The sequence below is a fragment of the Jaculus jaculus genome, chromosome 1 (genome assembly GCF_020740685.1).
Source record: "Jaculus jaculus isolate mJacJac1 chromosome 1, mJacJac1.mat.Y.cur, whole genome shotgun sequence".
Lineage (NCBI taxonomy): Eukaryota > Metazoa > Chordata > Mammalia > Rodentia > Dipodidae > Jaculus > Jaculus jaculus.
In genome coordinates, this window is record NC_059102.1 from 153,108,847 (window position 1) to 153,129,995 (window position 21,149).

The window sequence follows — 21,149 nt, forward strand, 5'->3', positions numbered from 1 at the left end:
CCATTGTTGTGGGAGTAGCCAGGGCAAACTATTAGTGCCACAAAGCCACTGGGTACTATTAGACGTCACCCAATGCATTCTTGGCCTCAGGACCCATTCAGTAACCATCTGTTCTGAAGGGTGAAGGACAGTAATGGTTTAGCATGTCAGGAGGGATCCATCCTAGATATTGAATGTCACTGTGAAAAGACTAAGCTAACCACAGAAACTCCATTTTGTAAGTTGACCATAAGAACTCCATTTGTTAAACATTCTCCATATTGTTCATGTTCTATTGCTAAAGGTATTTCCCTGTAGCTGAGCCAACCAATAAAAAGTCAGATCCCCACTCTGAATACCTTCTATATTTGCCAACATCCTAAAACCAAAAACAACTAGTTCCTTAACTACAGTTACATGGTTACAATGTATTTCTCCACCTGGAACCCACCAATCCTGTTAAATGTTACCCCACTCCTCCCCTGGCTATATGTTGTTTGCCTAGTAGCTGGTTGTGATTTTTCTTTAAAAAGCCTGTGAGCCACTCCTTTGGAGTCGCAGTTCCAGCTCGCGAGTCTGGCTGCGTCCCTGATCGGTCAGCTGTGTCATGCCTTGGCTATAATAAACTTTTTGCTGGCTTTTGTTGAGCTCGAACCGTCTCTGCCTCATTATTTGTGCTACCCCCTGACTGGGACATCTTGAATAAGAATGATTTTGTTGTTAAGACTTTGTCCGTTTCCATGGGGAGATCAGCTCTTCACTGGTTAATGTGCTGTTGTAATTGATTGTAGTCATCTCCTCAAGAGGAGACACTCACCATGGGAGTCCAGGGATACTGGAGGTGCTTAGGTATCCGCAGACCCAGCAGTTGTTCTGGTTACTGTCTTGTACCTGTTTTGGGGCCCATACAAGGAATGAATTCTCCCCTGAATATAGGCAGGTAGAAACAAAAAGCTGGAGAACATTAAGGACAGACAGAAAATGAGGCATATTTTATGAGGCATATATATATATATATATATATATATATATATATATATATATATATATATATATATATATTTGAGGTAGGGTCTCCTTCTAGCCTGGGCTGACCTGGAATTCACTATGTAGTCTCGGGGTGGCCTCAAACTCACAGAGATCCCCCTACCTCTGCTTCCCAAGTGCTGGGATTAAGGGCATGTGCCACCACACCTGGCTCCATGGGGCATATTTTATTAGAAAGACTAGTCCTGCTTTCCTTTTGAAGGCGAATTTTAATTCCTCGTTGGACTCACCAGCTTATTGGGCTCTCCTCCAGGTTTCTTGTCGCAAGAGTGATGAACACAGATTCGATTCCAGGCACTTTGCTAACTGTCGAGGTGGCTAGAATATCAGTGTGTGGTAGGTTCTAGACAAGAAGGAAGAGAGGGGATATATATTTTTTAAATATTTTACTTATATGACAGAGAAAGGAAGAGGCAGATAGAGAATGGGTGCACCAGGGTCTGTAGCCACTGCAAACAAATCCAGATGCGCCCCCTTGTGCATATGGCTTAGGCGGGTACTGGAAAATCGAATCTGGGTCCTTAGGCTTCACAGGCAAATGCCTTGACTGCTAAGCCATCTCTCCAGCCCAGAGAGAGGATATATTTGACCAATGCCTGACCTCCAGAATGGAGCAATGGTGAGCCAGTCTTCAGCTGCAGGTTCCATGTAGGTCCCGCAGCATTTGTTGAAATTAAGCCAGATCCATGATATCTTGTATCTGAACAGCAGTTTCCTTATCAAGAGGAAAACTGATAGTGAGAAATGGCCTTCCGACCAACATTTCCTAAGGGCTTAAGCCTACTGCCAGAGGGGTATTTCTGACCTGTAATCGAGTCATGGGGTGACAAATTCATCCTTGGAAGGGTGGCTTTCCTGAAACAGATTTCTCTTAAGGATTCCATTTGTTTTCACTACCTTTCCAGAAGACTGTGGTCTCTAGGCACAGTTACAGATGATATTGTATGACCAGGGCCTCAGATTGGCAGTCTTGAGAGGGAGCCGGGTAGCTTTGTAAGGCTGTTAAGGTGGCTGTGCCCCTGAAAGTAAGATGCAAGACCATCTTTGGGCCTATCCTTGCAGTCTCCACTTTGCTAGAGATCAAAGGATGATCTGACTCCTATCTCTTGCCTAAAGGAGATCTGTTTTCCCACAAACAACCTGGGTCCCTCCTGGGAGGGAGACCTTTCTAGGATTTAAATATAATCCTAACATTATGGTTGGTCAAGTTCAGCCCCTAGCCTCTTCCTGAGACAGACCCTAGCCCAGACCAATCAGCTGTCTTTCTAGCTCACCTGAGTCGAAAGGTAGGGCCCACTACCATAGGTTATAAATACGTTTATGAGGAGAGGGCAAGTTCTCTGGGCTGCCTGACCACTCGTGAACCTCCAAGTTCTGGTGACTTTCCCCTGGGCGGAGACAAGAGGAGATCCCCCTAACCCCTAATCCCACAGGGCTATCTACCCCACCCTCTCATGCCCTCCCCATGGCAGGAGCGCTTTGTACTTTCTTTTCTTTCCTCTAACTCCCCTTTTACTGTTTTTCCAGGCCCACCACGTGGGCTCTCAGACCACATAGGTATATTCATTTTCCTTCCTTTGGCTCTGTACTTCCCTCAATAAATATAGTAATTATCCTCAGTTTGCTTTGCCTAATTCTTTGGTTAGAAGTAGATACAAACCTAGGGGTTGGGGCTCAAGAACTTTCCTGAACCCCTAAGGCCCCATTTCAAGTCATCTTGAAGGATAGGCCATTGCTACTCTGTAGGCTTTTGGGGAGTCCAACCCTGGGAATTATTTCAGTCACTAATGCCTTTACAACCTCTTAGGCCTTTCCTGTCCGGCAGGGAAAAGCTCCCACCCAGTTGCTAAAAATATTTGTCCATACTAGGAAATCCTGGATGTCCCTGGACTTAGACATATTTGTGAATCTGTTTAGCAGTCTTCCCCTGACTGGTCTGGGAGGACTACATTTTTTATTTTGGGAGGGGGGCCATTTTTCTGGCATATTTCACAGGTTCTGGTTACCTGTTTAATGGTCTTTAAAAAACTGTTTCCAGGCTGAAGAGATGGCTTAGTAGTTAAGGCACTTGCCTGCGAAGCCTAAGAACCCAGTTTCAATTCTCCGGGTCCTATGTGAACCAGATGCACACGGTGGCACATATGTCTGGAGTTTGTTTTCAGTGGCCAGAGGCCCTGGCGCACCCATCCCCTTGTGCCAAGACCCCTGACCAGGAGCCAAGTCCTCCGGTCACCCAGGAGTCACCCAGAGAACCGCCACAGAAGCCGAGACACTCAAATGCAAAAGCAACAGGTTTCTTTATTGCAAGCCTAGGCCTGGGCTCCGTCCCCACAGTCCGGCACAGCAGTAGTGAGGGAGAGAACCCCTTTCTTTTGGGGGAAGGGGTTCATATAGGAATTCGAACAAAGAAGTAGGGGATAGATACATGATTGGTTGATTTAAACAGTTCTGGTTGGCTTGGGGTTTCAGCAGGCAAAGTTGGGGGCAGGAGCTAGGGGCACCCCAGGCCGATGAAGTCATCTCCACTGTCCTTGAAGTGGAGATTCCTCAGTTTCTTATCTAAGCAGGTGGTCGGAGGCCGGAACCCCCACCCCCCCACCTTCCCGCAGTGGAGTGTTTCTGCAAAGTCCTTGAAGTGTAGAATCCTCAGAGACTTTAGGGGGAAAGGCAGCAATTAAGCAAGCAAAGTTTACAGAAGCAAAAGGTCAGCACATTGGCCAGCTAGTTCTCTATCTAAGTCAGGCCTAAGTCTTTTTTTTTTTTTTTTTTTTACTTAAATGGTTATATTTGGTCTCTCACCCCCCCCCACTTACTCTCTGTCTCTAATAAATAAATAAAAACAAATTAAAAAAATCAGTAAGCACTTTAAAAGAAAAGATTGTTTCCTGTAAATAGCATTTGTGACATGAGTTGAGTCTTCCTAAGTTAGAGGTTTGGTGAAAAATTTAAAAAATTTTCCATTGATTAGCCTCAGGTAAGAGCAACTTCCCTTGTTCAGACTGTAGCCACCCTAGGGGTTATAAAACATGGCCCCATGTAAGGGTCTATTTCTTTTGGGGATGAATTCCCTCGAGGGGTATTTCCCAAATTACAGTGCCTCTATTATCTTTGTGGGAAGGGGTCTCCTAGACATTCTTGGCATCCTGGTCAGCCAAGCTGTTCTCTTCTAAGGTTGCATGAGACTCAACTAATAAGATGTCACAAATGTTATTATTTATTTATTTATTAGAGACACAGAGAGAGAAAATGGGCATGCCAGGGCTTCTAGCCACTGCAAACAAACTCCAGATGCATGTACCATCATGTGCATCTGGCTTACATGGGACCTGGAGAATTGAACCTGGGTCCTTAGGCTTCGCAGACATGTGTCTTAACCACTAAACCATCTCTCCAGCCCACAAACGCTATTTACAGGAAACAATCTTTTAAAGATCATTAAGCAGGTGACCAGAACCTGTGCAATATGCCAGGAAAATACTCCCCCTTCCCCTCCGCTAGATTAAAAAGGTAGCCCTACAATTCCAGACCTACAATACACTGGGAGATACCCAGGAGGAGGCTGGTAAATAGATTCAGGCACATGTCTAAGTCCAGGGCCATTCAGTATCCCCTAGCATGTGCCTTTCACAGTGCATTAGTGCAACTTCGGAAGGAAGGCAGGCGTCCATCAAAAGTTGATTGATCTCTTTTTAGGATACTTAACAGGATTTCTGGAGGCTGTCAGGTAATGTCGCGCTTTCCAAATAGTGCCATGAGCATGGAGGACCAGGAAGGCATGTTTAGAATCAGTATAAATATCTCTCCAATGTTTGCTTCGTACTAGTGCCCTGGTGAGAACCATCGGTTCCGCTAGCTGTGCTCTCTCATTCGTCTCATTGAGGGTGACTGTTGCATAAGCCAAGCCTGTTCTACAAATTGATTCCTGTTCTAGAAAGGAACTTTCATCTGTAAAGAGTCCCGCCTGGCAGCTAGAGAGATGGCTCAGCAGTTAAGGCACTTGTCAGCAAAGCCTGACTATCCCAGCTTTTGATTCCTCAGTACCCACATGCAGTTCGTTTACAGCAGCTAGAGGCATTGGCGCACCCATTCTTTATTTCTCTACCTGTCCCTCTTCTCTCTGTCTCTGCTTGCAAATAAATAGAAAACTAAAAAAGAAAAAGAAAAGAAAAGAGTCCTGGGGCTGGAGAAATGGCTTAGCCGTTAAGGCGCTTGCCTGCAAAGCTAGAGGACCTAGGTTCAATTCCCCAGGACCCACATTAGCCAGATGTACAAGGTGGCGCAAGCATCTGGAGTTCATTTGCAGTGGCTGGAGGCCATGACGTGCCCATTCTCTCTCTCTACCTCTTTCTCTGTCAAATAAATAAATAAAAATAAAATAATAAAAAAAGAAGGGTGGGAGGGTTAATTAAAATTCAAGATATTGTAAATAAGCCGTATGAAAAGCTATTTTTTAAGCCAGGCATGGTGACGCACGCCTTTAATCCCAGCACTTGGGAGGCAGAGGTAGGATTGCCATGAGTTCAAGGCCACCCTAAGACTCCATAGTGAATTTCAGGTCAATCTGGGCTAGAGTGAGACCCTACCTTGAAAAACAAAAACAAAAAACAAAAAACCCTACTTTTTTGGATAATGGCACACCAAGAAGCCCTAGACTGTTACTAGAAAAATTTCAGTGCCAGGGATGGGATACTATGGTGGTTTGATTTAGGTGTCCCCCACAAACTTAGGTATTCTGAATGCTAGGTCCTCAGCTGATGACAATTTGGGAATTAAAGCCTCCCGGAAAGCCAGGTGTTGTGGCCCACACCCTTGATCCCAGCACTGGGAAGGCAGAGATAGGAGGATCTCCATTGAGTTCAAGGCCACCCTGAGACTGCATAGTGAGTTCCAGGTCAGCCTGGGCTAGTGTGAAACCCTACTTCGAAAAACCAAAAAGAAAGGAAGAAAGAAAAGAGCCTCCTGAAGGTGGTATATTATTGGGGGGCAGGTTTATAGATGTTATAACCAGCTTCCTCTTGCCAGTGTTTGGCACACTCACCTGTTGCTGTTGTCCATTTGCTATTGCCCAGGAGGTGATGTCCACCCTTTGCTCATGCCATCATTTTCCCCTGCCATCATGGAGTTTCCCCTTGAATCTGTAAGCCAAAATAAACCTCTTTTTTCCCACAAGCTGCTATTGGCCAGATGTTTTCTGCCAGCAATGCGAATATGACTGCAACAGATACCTTCCAGTGAATTGTTGGCCAGGGAGGTCCCTGATGCTCCCAAAATATACAGGCTATTGCCAAGGCTTTTGATTTCCCTCCAGGAATACATGGTAAGACCCTATTGCTGAAGACTTCACATGCCTGGGCTGCAAGGTCACTGAGAAATCAATCTGGAGCTGAGCTACAAACCTCCTCCCTGTGAACAGCTGACACAAAGCTGGAAAAAGCTGTACTGCATGCAATACTATGGGAGACAGAAGCCATCAGTGGTGAAAACAGTGGACACTGCAAGCCTCAAGTTTGGCCAGCCAGGCCAAATGACTGAATGGGTGTAACAGTGGCATGTCTGTTATGGGGGAAACCAACTGCCCTCTAACTGGACCAGAGGCCCACTCTATGGGAGGGAATACATGTCTGGTACTGAAAACCTAATCAAAAGCTTATAGTAGGGTTGGTCATGAGCCTTAGGAGTGTAACACCTGCTCTTGTCTGGATAAATGCATATGTTATGCTCACCAAACTGCCCTATAAGCACTTCACTTACTGTTCATACCCATGTATTAATGCTGCTATCACTTTTGGTTAGCGAGCTTCTCTTTTCAGATGGCAGTTTCCACTGGGATGACTTGAAAAGCACCATACTGCTGAGAAGAAGTGATAAAGGAGTGGTCAGCACTGAAACATCTCTATACCTTCCAAGGCTAAGGGTACAACTCCTTACAATGCAATCACCCAGATAGAAATTGGCCTTGATATCCAGGACCTTGCAGTGCCTAGTAAGACCTTCACAAGACCCTCATAATAGGAGGAAAAGATGATGACATCAAATTAAAACACTAATGGAGAGAGGGAGGGAATATGATAGAATGTGGATTTGTGAAAGGGAAAGTGGGGGAGGGGAGGGAATGATCATGGTTGTCTGTAAGTATGTAAGGTGTGTGTGTGTGTGTGTGTGTGTGTGTGTATATATATATATATATATATATATATATATATATATATATATATATATATATATATATATATGGAGAGAGAGAGAGAGTCTCTCATCTGGATTTTTTCTGAGGCAAGCCCAACAGACTAGTCTTTTTTTTTTTTTTTTTAATGTGTGTGAGAAAGAGAAGGAGAATTGGCACACCAGGCCCTCCAGCTACTGTAATCAAACTCCAGACATGTGTGCTACCTTGTGCATATGCACTACCTTGTGGGCTTATGTCACCTTGTGTGTCTGGCTTATGTTGGATCTGAAGAGTTGAACATGAGTTCTTAGACTTTGCAGGCAAATGCTTTAAATGCTAAGCCATCTCTCTAGCCCCATCTAGATTTTTTTTTTTTTTTTGAGGTAGGGTCTCACTCTAGCCCAGGCTGACCTGGAATTCATTATGTAGTCTCAGGGTGGCCTCCAACTCATGGCAATCCTCCTACCTCTGCCTCCCAAATGCTAGAATTAAAGATGTTCACTACCACACCTGGCCCATTTGATTTTTTTTTTAATTTATTTTTACTTTTATTTATTTATTTGAAAGTGACAGACAAGGAGAGAAAGCGGCAGATAGAGAGAGAGAGAATGGGTGCGCCAGGGCTTCCAGCCACTGCAAATGAACTCCAGATGCGTGCGCCCCCTTGTGCATCTGGCTAACGTGGGACCTGGGGAATTGAGCCTCCAACCGGGGTCCTTAGGCTTCACAGGCAAGTGCTTAACCACTAAGCAATCTCTCCAGCTCCTCCATTTGATTTTTTTAAAGGTGTCTCTGAGCTCTTCTCAGGCCACATAACTCTGAGGAATTATTTCTTCACAGTTATGTTCTGGGATACCTCCTTCTGGCAGGAAGGTAGCTGGGTCTAGCAAGGAACAACATGTAATCTAAATAGCTGGAGAGATGCCTGTTATCTTAGGAGGTAATTATCAATTAGCTAGACATCATTTCCCTTGGAGGATAACGGGCCTGGAGACAGACTGGCCATGAGATCTAATTGCTTACTTAAGTACCCACCTGACTCCTGGGCAGAGCCTTGGGCTTGAGTCAGAATCCCCAAGGCTGTCCCCTTTTCTTTTCCTTTTCTATTTTGCGCTCTCACACACATTTGTGTGTATGCTGTGTGGCATATGCACATATATGTGCCCCTGACACACCCCATATACTTGCCTGTGCTGGGGTCACTCACCTGCGGTGGCTGGAGTAGAACACCCCTCCATTGCTCTTCTGCCTGGTCTTGTTTTGAGCTTGAGTCACTTTTTTTGTTTTGTTTTAACTAATTCTGGAGCTGGGGTGGGGACGGCACGCCAACAGTTCTTGGCTCTTTTGCTTCACTGCAAGACTGGAGTCACAGGCTGCACGGCCGTGGCCATGTGTGAGATCTGGAGATTTGAGCTGGGCAGTATCAGGCCCCCTCAGGCCCTCATGCTTGTACAGGAAGCACACCAAGCCATCTCTCCTGCCCCATCCCTTTTCTTTCTGATACAGATTTTCTGATTGGGAGACTCAAGGCAAACACAATAGCATTCAAGGTGAATTCTCCATCTGATCCTGTTGGATTGCCTGGATTAGGAAAGCCATACTGAAATTTACCACGTGTAATATAGAGAATAAAACTGCCAGAAAACATGAGGCAGACGGCATCACTAACAGGTGCCTTTAACCACTGAGCCATCCTCTCACCTCCCAGACTAGCACTGGGAACTAGCGGATGATCCTGTCCCTAACCCCCATCCATTTGCCTGTGCGGCAGTTTCTCTCTAGCCATTCCCACCAAGCAGGGGTCCCAGCCACGTGCTGTCATTGCACGCAGGGTCTGGCTACCGCACAAGGTCTCTCTGCGACCTCTGCCATTCCACAGGGTCTTGCTATCATGAACTTGTCTCATACATGCTGCATGAATATGTGTCTCAAAATACTAGTTTAGCCGGGTGTGGTAGTGCACGCCTTTACTCCCAGCACTCGGGAGGCAGAGGTAGGAGGACTGCTGTGAGTTCAAGGCCACCCTGAGACTACATAGTGAATTCCAGGTCAGCCTGGACTAGAGTGAAACCCTACCTTGAACCCCCCCAACACACACACACAGAAAAAAAGACATACACACACAGTAGTTTTTCCTGTGCACAATCTCAGCTCAGGTTTGGGCAGCCATAGGAATCTGCATGGACCTCTCAGGTCCAATCACTTCAAAGCATTGCTTCTCTTAGCACTGACCAATTGGGGGGGGGGGGAGCTCTTTACCAAGGCATCAACTAACTCAGTGTGCGTTCTATGGATATACATTCTGCTTCTGGCTTTATAAGCAGACACAAAGGGGAAAACGGAAGAATGCTTAATCTGCTGTCCCACAGAAATTTACCTACCTTCTACTAGTTTCAAAAGTTCTCAGTTCTTCACTCAGGAGCCATAGATTGTTGTTGTTAGAAAATTTTCAGTGCCAGAGATGGGATACCTTCCAGTGAGTTGTTGGCCATGGAGGTCCCTGATGCCCCCAAAACATTACAGGTCATGGCCGAGGCCCTTGGCTTCCCACCGGGAATAGATGGTAAGACCCTATTGCTGAAGATTCCACATACTTGGGCTGCAAGGCCACTGAGAAATCCTGCTGGAACTGAGCTGATAACCTCCTCCATGTAGACCAGCTGACAGAAAGCTGGAAGAAGCCATTCTGCATGCAGTTCAATGGGAGAGAGATAAATCACCAGTGAAGATACTCAACAGTGGACACTGCAAGCCTTATATTTGGCCAGCCAGGCCAAATGAGCCAATGGGTGCAATAGTGAAACGTCTGTCATGGTGGAAACCAAGTGCCCTCTAGTTGGTCTGGAGGCCCGCTCCATGGGAGGGAATACATCCCTGATACTGAAAACTTAAAACAGGGGTAGTCATGAGCCCTAGGGGTGTAACATCTGCTGCACTCTGGCTAAATATATATACTATACTCATCAAACTGCCCAGTAAGCACTTCTCTTAATATTTATACCCTTATATTAATGCTGCTCTCACTTTTGGTAAAGAATCTTCTCTTTTCAGATGGCAGTGACCTTGGGATGACTCAGAAGGCATCATGGTGCTGGGAAGAAGTGACAGGAGTGCTCAGCACTGCAATATCTCTATCACACCTTCCAAGGCTCAGGGTCTATTGTGGAAGAGATGGTGGAAAGAATGTAAGAACCAAAGGAAGGGTAGGACTCCGTACAACGTGCTCCCCCCAGACACAAAATGGCCTGGATATGCATGACCTCACAGTGCCTGATACTACCTACACAAGACCACCATAAGAGGAGGAAAAGATCATGACATCAAAATAAAAGAGAGACCAATTGAGACAGGGAGGGGATATGATGGAGAATGGAGTTTCAAAGGGGAAAGTGGGGGGAGGGAGGACATTACCATGGGATATTTTTTTATGATCATGGAAGTTGTTAATAAAAAAAAAAAAAGAAGAAAAAAGAATTCTCAGTTCTTGAGCACAAATGAGTTAACAGGAAAGGGAAGAATTAGGAGAATGATAGAAAGCCAGAAAGAAGAAGAAAAAAAAAAAGTTGGTCTGTGGAATTTACCCTCCTTGAGATTCTCAGCTGTTGCACCAGAAAGAATTAGAGAGAGAAAGAATGGGCACACCAGAGCCTTCAGCCACTGCAAACTAACTCCAGATGCATGCATCCCTTGTGCATCTGGCTAAAGGGGGTCCTGGAGAATCGAACTGGGATCCTTTGGCTTTGCAAACAAACACCTTAACCACTAAGCCCAGGAAATGGAATTATTTATGGAATAATAATAATAATAAAAAGGTACACCATGTTTTTAGGTGAAGGGTCTGATTTCTTGGGAAAGGGGGTGTGGTTGTTTAAAATGTATGTCGGCCATAGACATACACGTCATCAGATGTTTTATTAAACCTGGAGAAAGGAGAAGATTCACACACCTGATCAGGCTCCTTTCTAGGGATCAAACATCCAATCAGGGTAAGCCTTGTCATTAGGCTCAGGTGTGTAAGGGAACGAACTGATTGGTTGGTGGGCTCAAGAGGCTGGTTTGGGAGAGGCCAGCCCACGGGTGCATTAAATGGAGGGCGAAGCACGAAGTTCCTACTGAGCAGTGTTGCTTGTAGCCATCTTGGATGAGACTGGCTAAGATGCCAGGTCCTAGTCCTGCCAGGGCAGGCAAGGTGACCTCCATGTTCTCTTTGGGCCTCTGTCCCTGGCTGACTGCCTGAAAGAAAGCCAGCATGCTCCCGTTCTTTTGTTCACTAGCGCCTGTGTGCAGAACGGCCTCTCTGACGTCTAACAGCGCTCACCCCACACGTCCACCATGACCTTGATGCCGTGCAGCTGTCAACTGCAGATTCTGCAGAGTAACACCAGTCCATAGTCTAGAAATATGTGCTACCTCGCGGGGCAGCAAGGATGTATTTGTGGACAAGTCCAATAATAGTTTGTCTCCCTCACTGCTTCCCTTGGAGACAAGACAGAGTCCCCCATATTGTCAACTCTCCTGCAGGCCTCTCTTTAATGAAGGCTGTTTCACAGCTGCCAGGAAAACATCTGCCTTCCCTGGGCTCCCGAGCCCCAGCCACGTGACTGCAGTCCTCCAGCCAGCCAGCCCGGAACCCTGGACTGAAAGGCACCGCAGCGGCTGCTGCTGGATCTCTAACAACAGGACTCAGAGGGAGCCGTAGCTCTCCCCGACCACCATCTGCAACCTCTCAGCCCGGGCAGGGCATGTGTTTCAGCAGGGGAGGCCCTCCAGTGAGGGTGGACTTCCGGGTGTCCTGTGAGGTGGGGAGAGTTCAGGGCTGTGCAGGGCCTGCATAGGGCACTGATCAAGCACAGGGAGACGCTGCACTGTTGGCCTGGGCTGGGGAGACCCACAGGTTAGTGGAAAGCTCCATGATCCTACCCTAAGCAGGGAGATGGGAGACCTGGGACAGGTCCAGGTTTGGGCTCCTGTACAAGTTCTCCTGGGCTTAGCAATTAAAGCACTTGCCTGTGAAGCCAAAGCACCCGGGTTTGATTCCCTAGTACCCATGTAAGCCACATGCACAAGGGGGCGCATGAGTCGAGTTCGTTTGCAGTGGCTGGAGACCCTGGAGTGCCCATTCTCCCTCTGTCTCCTAAATCTCTCTCTTACAAATAAAATAAAATTAAAAAAAATTTTTTTTTAAGTTCTCCTGACCCTCTGCCCTTCCTATCAGTCTGCCCTGGAGTAATTTGATCCCTTGGATTTATTTCGGTCACCTCCTGAAGTAAAGAGACAAGACCCAGCTCAGTCCTGCTTCCAGGGCCCTAAGCAGTCCTCTTCCCTCATAAGGGCCTCCACTCAGATAAAGCGGGATCCTTGAATGTGAACAAAAGAATTTCAGGACAAGACAGATTGCAGCAGCTAGTGTATGTATTAAGTACTTAGTCGGGATCATACAAGAAAGGACAGTCCCTGATCCCTGTTAAGAGTCCCAGCGCTCTCTGTCCATCTCCACCCAACCAGCCAGCCAGGCTCCCACCAGGCCTGGGACTCCGGAGCTACCTCCTGTCCCAGTAACTGAGGTTTCAGAGAGGCGGCTTTCCTCCCTCCCCTCCCTGTAGACGCACACTAGGTCTACATCTTAGCATCCCCACCGTCTGTTGTGGAATTTGACTGGGCCTTTCGGCAGCTGAGCTGAGAAGGAAAATAAAAACTTCCTCCCCAGAACTATCTGAGAGGAAATGCAAATTCTTGCTTCCCCAGATGAGTTCAACAGGGCTTCATCCAAGCTGCCTACTGCCGGCCCAAGTCGTCCTCCCGAAAGAAAGAGGCTCTTCCCTCTCGCTCGCCTTTTCTCCAAAGGGCCTAAAAAACACTCTTTCGTCCTACTAGACTGGTTCAGAGACCCCTTTCCCCTTGCCCTGAACCCTGCCACTCTCACTTGGCATGAAATCAAATCTTCAGTCCCCCCAAGAAATTGACTAGCTCTGTCCTGTGTGGCAAACCCAGAACCTGACAATCCCAGGACAGGGGTGCAGGCTTCCTGGGAGACAGTCATCACAGTCTGGTGTGTTTCTAGTTGCTAGCACAAAATAATCTGCCCAGAAGTATCTTAATAGGAGAAAAAGGTTTATTTCAGGTTTACAGGGTTCTTTTTTAAATTCATTTTATTTTTATTTACTTGAGAGAGAGAAAGGCATATTTGGAGAATGGGCATACCAGGGCCTCCAGCTACTACAAACAGACTCCAGACACATGCACCACCTTGTGCATCTGGTTTACGTAGGTCCTGGGGAATCAAACCTGGGTCATTGGGCTTCACAGGCAAGAGCCTTAACTGCTAAGCCATCTCTCCAGCTCAATTTCAGGCTTAGAATTTTGAGGGGACGTTTCATCATGGTGGAGAAAGCACGGCAAAACAGGCAACCTGCTCACGTCTTCACACATCAGCAGCAGGGCAGGAACAGCAAGAATGAGCTAGCTAGCAAACTCAGTGGGGCCTGGTAACAAACCTCAAGGCCCACCCCCAGTGACACACCTCCTCCAACAAGGCTCCACCTCCCAAGGGTTCCACCAGTTGGGGATTGAGGCTTCATCACACATGAGGCTATGGGGACATTTCACATTCAAACCACCACAATGGCTATTTATATGATCCCATGACTTAAGTTACATCCTTCAAAAGATGCAATTTGGCCTGGAGGGATGACTTAGCTGGGAAGGCACTTGCCTGCAAAGCCTAAGGACCCAGGTTCAATTCCCCAGTACCCATGAAAGCCAGATGCACACTATGTGTGCCTATTCTCTCTCTATATCTGCCTCTTTCTCTCTCTATTCCAAATGAACAAATAAATATTTTTTAAAAAGAAAAAAAATAAAGAGACAAAAACTTAAAAAAAAAAAAAGGCATGTACCGGGCGTGGTGGTGCATGCCTTTAATCCCAGCACTTGGAAGGTAGAGGTAGGAGGATCACTGTGAGTTCGAGGCCACCCTGAGACTACGTAGTTAATTCCAGGTCGGCCTGAGCCAGAGTGAGACGCTACCTCAAAGAAAAAAAACCATGCAATTTACTACAAGATTAAAAATCAAGAAAAGTTCAAATTTTAAGTGAAATTTTATTTTTATTTATTTACAAGGAGAGAGAAAGACTATGAATGGGTGTTCTAGAGCCTCTTGCCACTTCAGAATCTAATGACATGTGCCACTTTGTGCATCTGCCTTTCTGTGGGTACTGGGAAACTGAACCTGTGATGGCAGGCTTTGCAATCAATGACCTTTAACCACTGGGCCATCTCCCTAGCCCAAGTGACGTTTTACAATTAACAGAAGGGCTGGAGAGATGGCTTAGCACTTAAGGCACTTGCCTGCAAAGCCTAAGATCCACGTTCAACTCTCCCGATCTGACATAAGCCAGTTGCACAAAGGTGAGGCAAGTGCAAGGTCACACATGCCCAGTAGGTGGCGAAAGCATCTGGAGTAAATTATAGTGGCTGAGGTCCTGGTGTGCCAGTTATCTCTCTCTCTCTAAAATAAAAATATAAAAAATAGAAGTGTTTTTTTTTTTTTTTTGTTTTGTTTTTTGTTTTTCGAGGTAGGGTCTCACTCTGGTCCACGCTGACCTGGAATTAACTCGGTAGTCTCAGGGTGGCCTTGAACTCACGGCGATCCTCCTACCTCTGCCTCCCGAGTGCTGGGATTAAAGGCGTGCGCCACCACGCCCGGCAAAAAAATAGAAGTTTTTGTTAAAATTAAAAATATTTGAGAGATGGGCTGGAGAGATGGCTTAGCAGTTAAGACCTTGCCTGTGAAGCCTAAGGACCTCAGTTTGAGGCTCGATTCCCCAGGACCCACGTTAGCCAGATTCACAAGGGGGCGCACGCGTCTGGAGTTCGTTTGCAGTGGTTGGAAGCTCTGGCATGCCCATTGTCTCTCTCTCTCTCTCTGCCTCTTTCTTTCTGTATGTGACTCTCAAATAAATAAAAACTAAAATATATATATATATTTGAGAGAGGCAGAGAGAGGAGAGAGACAATGGGCATACCAGGGCTTCCAGCCAATGAAAACAACCTCCAGACACATGTACCACCTTGTGCATCTGGCTTATAGTACTGGGAAATCAGACCTGGGTCCTTTGGCTTTACCAACAAGAGCCTTAACCACTAAGCCACCCCTCCAGCCCAAAAGAAGTTTTTTTTTTAATTAATTAATTTATTTATTTGAGAGCGGCAGAGAGAGAGAGAGAGGACGGAGAGAGAGACAGAGAGTGAGACAATGAGCACGCCAGGGCTTCCAGCCACTGCAAACGAACTCCAGACGCGTGCGCCCCCTTGTGCATCTGGCTAACGTGGGACCTGGGGAAACGAGCCTCGAACCCGGGTCCTTAGGCTTCACAGGCCAGTGCTTAACCGCTAAGCCATCTCTCCAGCCCCCCAAGAGAAGTTTTAAAATTAAGTAAAAATATATATACTGTTTCATTTACTTTTCTCAAAAAATTCATTTAGTAAATGAAATTGTAAGGTGGTTTTATAAGGTACATTATTTAGATTTAGGGAGGAGAGGGGAATGCTAATAGGTACAATTCAAAATCACAGGTAAACACAGCTAATGTTGTCGGGAGCCATTTTGGCTGGACTTGTATCCATAGCTCTGGGCTTCTGGCAGCAAGACATTAGCAAAACTATAGCAGCCTACCTGTAAGCAAGATTATGTATATTCAGCCATTTGGCTGGTCTTTTGTACTGAGAAGTAATTGAAATGCAAAAACTCTGTAACAGGAAGGTTTTTTGATAGGAACTTGTAAAGCTCATAAAATCTTTGTCCATGGAATAAAAAGGAATGTTGTGAAATAAACTGTGTCTTCAGTCCTGGCTTGAGGCCTTGCTTTAGCCCTGGACTGGGGTCCATGCTTTCAGTCTTTTCTTCTGTCTTTCCTTAATCCTCACTCCCCATCAGGCTCGAACCCTTTCAGCCGGCAGGCTCAGGCATAATGTAGTCTCATGGTGGCCTTGAACTCTTGGCAATCCTGCTACCTCTGCCTTCCGAGTGCTGGGATTAAAGGAATGTCATGCCTGGCTTCAGTTTCTTTTTTGCTTGTTTGGGTTTTTAAAATATTTCATTTATTTATTTGAGAGACGGGGGCAGACAGAAAGAGAATGGGCATGTCAGGGCCATCAGCCGCTGCAAACAAAGTCCAGATACACGCACCACCTTGTGCATCTGGCTTACATGGGTCCTGGGGAATTGAACCTGGGTCTTTTAGCTTTGCAGGCAAGCTCCTTACCCACTAAGCCATCCCTCCAGCCCTTGCTTGGTTTTGTTTTGACATATAGACTTACTCTCTTGCCCTGGCTAGCCTGGAACTCACTACATAGACCAGGATGGCCTCAGACTCCCTGTGATCCTCCTTACCCTGCCTCCCACATGCTGGGCTTCCAGATGTGAGCCACACACCCCCTCCCCACAGCTCACTTGTTTTTAGCAGCTTGGTCGGTGATGTCTTTAGGAGAACATGCATTATCTCTAGAGGTGATTTTAGCTTTATCTATTGTTATTAGACTTACTCTCAGTTAGCAGGAAAGACAAAATAGAACTCAGAGGGAAGAGCTTAGCCTTCCCACATCCGCTTAATGTTTACTTTCAACCCTCAGTTCTACCCCAGAGGACCTATCCAATTCCCAACAAGCCCAGATTTATCAGAGGAAAGTGCTGGGAAGATAAAGCCACTGGGGTGTCGGGAGGAGGCCCCTGAGCAGAGAAGTGTCACTTGTCCTCCATCCTAGAAACATCCACAAACTGTGATTTCAGGAAAACTCCCTCTCTCATCTGCCCCCTTACAACAAGTGTACCCAAGACCAGAATCCTTATCTACTATTAAAAGAAATTGATCACGCTTTACTGCCCAGGGTAGAGATGTGGCGAACCAAACCTCCTTCTCTTTCCCTTGAGGGAGTTCTATAGGTACTCTGAGAACCCTCCAAAGTGCCCATAAAATCCAGACCCCTCCACCAGGTCCCACAGACACAGGAGAGACCAGGCCAGTTCTGAAGGACCAGCTTTGGAGAACCAGAAAAACCCACCCTTGGGAAGACAACCTGGGAGGCAGGTCTGAACCCTAGCACCAACTGGAGACAGTTCACCCCAACCCCCAGCTGGGACTCCACGGGACTTGTAAACTGGGTGTGCCCAGGTAAGGGGGAAACATGAGCACTGTAGGTACCATGCCTGAAGTGACAAATGTGTCTAAGGTGCAGAGACAGGGTGCAGTCAGGACCCACCCAGGTCATGTGACCACCAGCACTGCAGAGAGCTGGTGGGCAGCAGCCAGCAGGTTAGATGCAGAAGCCAGACCCCCCCCCCCACCAGGGATGCTGCCCACTGACCACACATGGGCTCCTCTCCCTGGGTCAGTGGACAGGAATAAACACAAGTGCTGCTGGGGACAGGGGACGGACGGAAGGACGGGGGCACTCCGACCTACTGGCACTCAGGAAATGAGGAACAGGACCGGCCCAAGGATCCAGTGACCCCAGTCACACAGAAATCACAATGCAGCTTGTCTTGGTGAGAAATTTCTTCCCTTCTGAAGGGAAGGGACCCAGGGCTGGTCCTCCATCCCAGCACTGAGGACTTGCTGGTTCCAAGTTCTGCACCCTTCCTGGGCACCCTGATGACATGAGGTGAGGGGTGGGCAATATTTAGGCTGTCCCTGTCTGGAGTGGATAAATATTAGAATGACCACAGCAAGAGGCCACATGCCTGACAAGCTGAGGACACACATCCCTACCTTCTTTAGACAGGAAGGTTGCCAGATGGCTGAGCACAGGACCAGGCAGGGGACAGTCAAAGCACAGTCGTCACCATGTGCACTTTATTGAATCCACTATGGACAGATCTGTGAGTGTAAAGTCTGCATACAGTATAGAGTGAAGGGTCAGAGCTTCAGTGGCGGGGTGAGGGGCAGCCGTGGACAGTGGAGCACATGGCAGGACTAGAATCCAGAATGTGATACCCTCTCTGAAATGGCCTGAACGACTGCCATGGAGGTGGTGGTGATGACGATGATGACGATGATGACGGTAAAGAGGCTGAAGACCAGGGCGCTGATGTTCAGGCACTTGGCAGTGGAGGCATAGGCCTGAGCCCCAGTCATGTCTCCCACCATCTTCCTGTCCCTAGACTGGAGGAGGAGAGCAGATGGTGAGGGTCCCTGGTGCCAGGCAGCTGAAATCCAGATGTTCTGACCTGGGTCTCCCATTTCCTGCCAGGCCTACTGCAAGCCACCCTTTCCTGAGGCCAGGGACCCACCTGCTTTCAGGCTCAGACTACCCAGGGCGTTTCAGCACCGGCTCCTCATGCCAGCAGGGAGCCTCGCTTCCCTTTAGTCCTCTGAACACTTTACAGACAAAATGGGGCCCCAGTTGACAGCCTGAGGGGGCATTCCAAGAACTGGGCTGTAGGGAAAATTCCTCTAGGTTGGAGTAGGGGAAAAGTCTGACTCTTAAGATTCCCCATGTAGCTTCATCTTCTGTCTTCCCGGGAGAGTCCTCAAGAAAAACTCATCACATATAGAAAACACACACGCACACGGACACACACAGGAAGGGACGCGTGCCAGCTCTCACACACAAAGGGCCCCACAAACCCCAAATGCCATGTGGGTAGGCGAAGCCTCAGGCTCACCCACATCTTCCTGGACCATCCCTGCCCACCTCCAGCACTTACCTTCACCGAGTAGGCAAAGGCAATGAAACCCAGGCAGCAGAAGTTCATGAAGAGCGTGTTGAACAGGGACCAGATGATGTGGTCAGGCAGGGAGACCTCGCTGGGCATGTTGATCACAGTGGTTCTGACAGCAGCTGAGCCGTGGGGTCCTCCAAGTTCGTCCACCTCATATTCCTCTTTGACCCTCTCATAGTTTGGAGGGAGTCCGACGCTGGTGGTCACAAAGGCCTGGGAAGCGTGGTTCATGGTGCCTACCAGAGACTGGCTACAAGGACTGGAGGATAAACTGTTTGTAGACCTAACTCTTCTCTGCAGTTTCAGTTTCTCCCAAGTTTCCTTTTCCTGAATTCTGACTTAATGAGCATTGGCTGAGTACTGAGAGGGGAGGAACTAAATTTGGAGGATCAAATTACTCCAGGGAAGGATTGCAGGAAGGGCGAGGGTCAGAGGAGCTTCCTGTCCAGGAATTCAATTCAGGAATTGTCCCAGGACCGCTCCCCCCAGGCTCCAAGTCTCCCCAGCTCTGGCCCCACACAGCTCCCTACTCATTCTCCCACACCCACAGAACTCCAAAGCTGACCCTCACTGAGGGGGCATCCTCTGCTGAAATTCATATCCCTCTCACGTGGCGGCTGGAGAGAGCTACTGGCTCCACTCACTGTGACTCCACCTGCGTGTCAGGGACCCTGAGGTCAGTGTGGCTGACCACTGGACTTTGCCACTTGCTGGGATTGAAAGACTGGATGATTTCAGGTTATGTGTTAACAGTCTTGGGGTGCCCAGCATGGCATACTTGTACCACCCCAGATCCGATTCCCCCTTGCCCCATCATTTCCCTGGATGGCCTTACAAATTTGTTTCCTGGGGGAAAAAATTCTTTTTTTTTAAAGGACTTATTTTATTTATTTATTAGAGAGAGAAAGAGGCAGATAGACAGAGAATGAGAATGGGAGCACCAGGGCCTCTAGCCACTGCAAACGAACTCCAGACGCATGTGCCACCATGTGCATCTGGCTTATGTAGGTCCTAGGGAATCAAACCCGGGTCCTTAGGCTTCTCAGGCAAGCGCCTTACCGGCTAAACCATTCTCCAGTCCAAAAATTCTTTAAAACCTAACCTTGACACAAATCCCACTCTTTTGGGAATGTTGGAAAGAGGGGGTAACAGTTTCTTAGCAATTGTTTGAGATGTAAAGTTGATGTTGAAATTAGGCTGTGTCCTGATCTAAGTCACTCCTTAGTGTGTAAGTGACTTTTCAGATGATGTTTCACCCTGAGAGACTCCATTTACAAGCATCTTTTTTTTTTGCTAGCCCCCATTTTTTTTCAAATTTTTATTGACAACTTCTATGATTATAAAAAATATCCCATGGTAATACCCTCCCTCCCCCACTTTCCCCTTCGAAACTCCATTTTCCATCATATCTCCTCCCCATCTCAATCAGTCTCTTTTATTTTGATGTCATGATCTTTTCCACCTCTTCTGATGGTCTTGTGGAGGTAGTGTCAGGCACTGTGAGGTCATGGACATCCAAGCCATTTTGTGTCTGGGGGCAAGCATCTTTTTTTTTTAATTGTTTACTATTTATTTATTTAAGAGAGAGAGAAATAGATAGAAAGAATGAGCCCGCCAGGGCCTCTAACCTCTGCAAACAAACTCCAGACACATGTGCCACCTTGTACATCTGGCTTACATGGGCATTGGGGAATCAAACCTGGATTCTTAGGTTTCACATGCAAGCGCCTTAACCCCTAAGCCATCTCTCCAGCCCAACAAGCATCTTTTGACTCCGTTCGCAGGGTAGAGGATGACTGCACCAAGGTGAACATACATATGGCTCCACGCATACAGTAGAGACTTAGTCCTGTCAATAAAGAGTGCCAAGCCAGACATGGTGACGCATGCCTTTAATCCCAGCATTTGGAAGGCAGAGGTAGTGAAATGGGGTGTTAGGGGCTTAAGAAAGTGCTTGAACCCTGAGCCCTAGGTTTATGTTTACTTTTAACCAAAGAATTGACTAAAATAAGACTGAGAAGGATAATTATTAAATTATCATATTTATTTAGGGAAGTACAAAACCAAGGGAAGGACCTGAGAGCCCACGTGGTGGGCCTGGAAAAACATAGAGGACAGAAAAGAAAGAAGCCGGGCGCGGTGGCACATGCCTTTAATCCCACACAAACTGCTATCCCAGTCCAGGCAAAGCTCTTTCTCACCCTCATAAGCCAACCCTCACAGTCCATAGTTCTTAGT

At 47.1% G+C, this 21,149-nt stretch overlaps 1 protein-coding gene across 1 annotated transcript; it reads right to left on the reverse strand.

Moving 5' to 3' along the window:
- Nucleotides 1-18,009: 18,009 nt before the first annotated feature.
- On the reverse strand, nucleotides 18,010-19,239 carry LOC101599454 (interferon-induced transmembrane protein 3-like). The gene is made up of 2 exons (XM_004654160.2): nucleotides 18,897-19,239; nucleotides 18,010-18,351 (listed from the first exon to the last, which is right to left on the reverse strand). The coding sequence occupies exons 1-2, from the start codon at nucleotides 19,140-19,142 to the stop codon at nucleotides 18,163-18,165; spliced, it is 435 nt and encodes a 144-aa protein (XP_004654217.1). The 5' UTR covers nucleotides 19,143-19,239; the 3' UTR covers nucleotides 18,010-18,162.
- Between the last annotated feature and the right edge of the window lie 1,910 nt (nucleotides 19,240-21,149).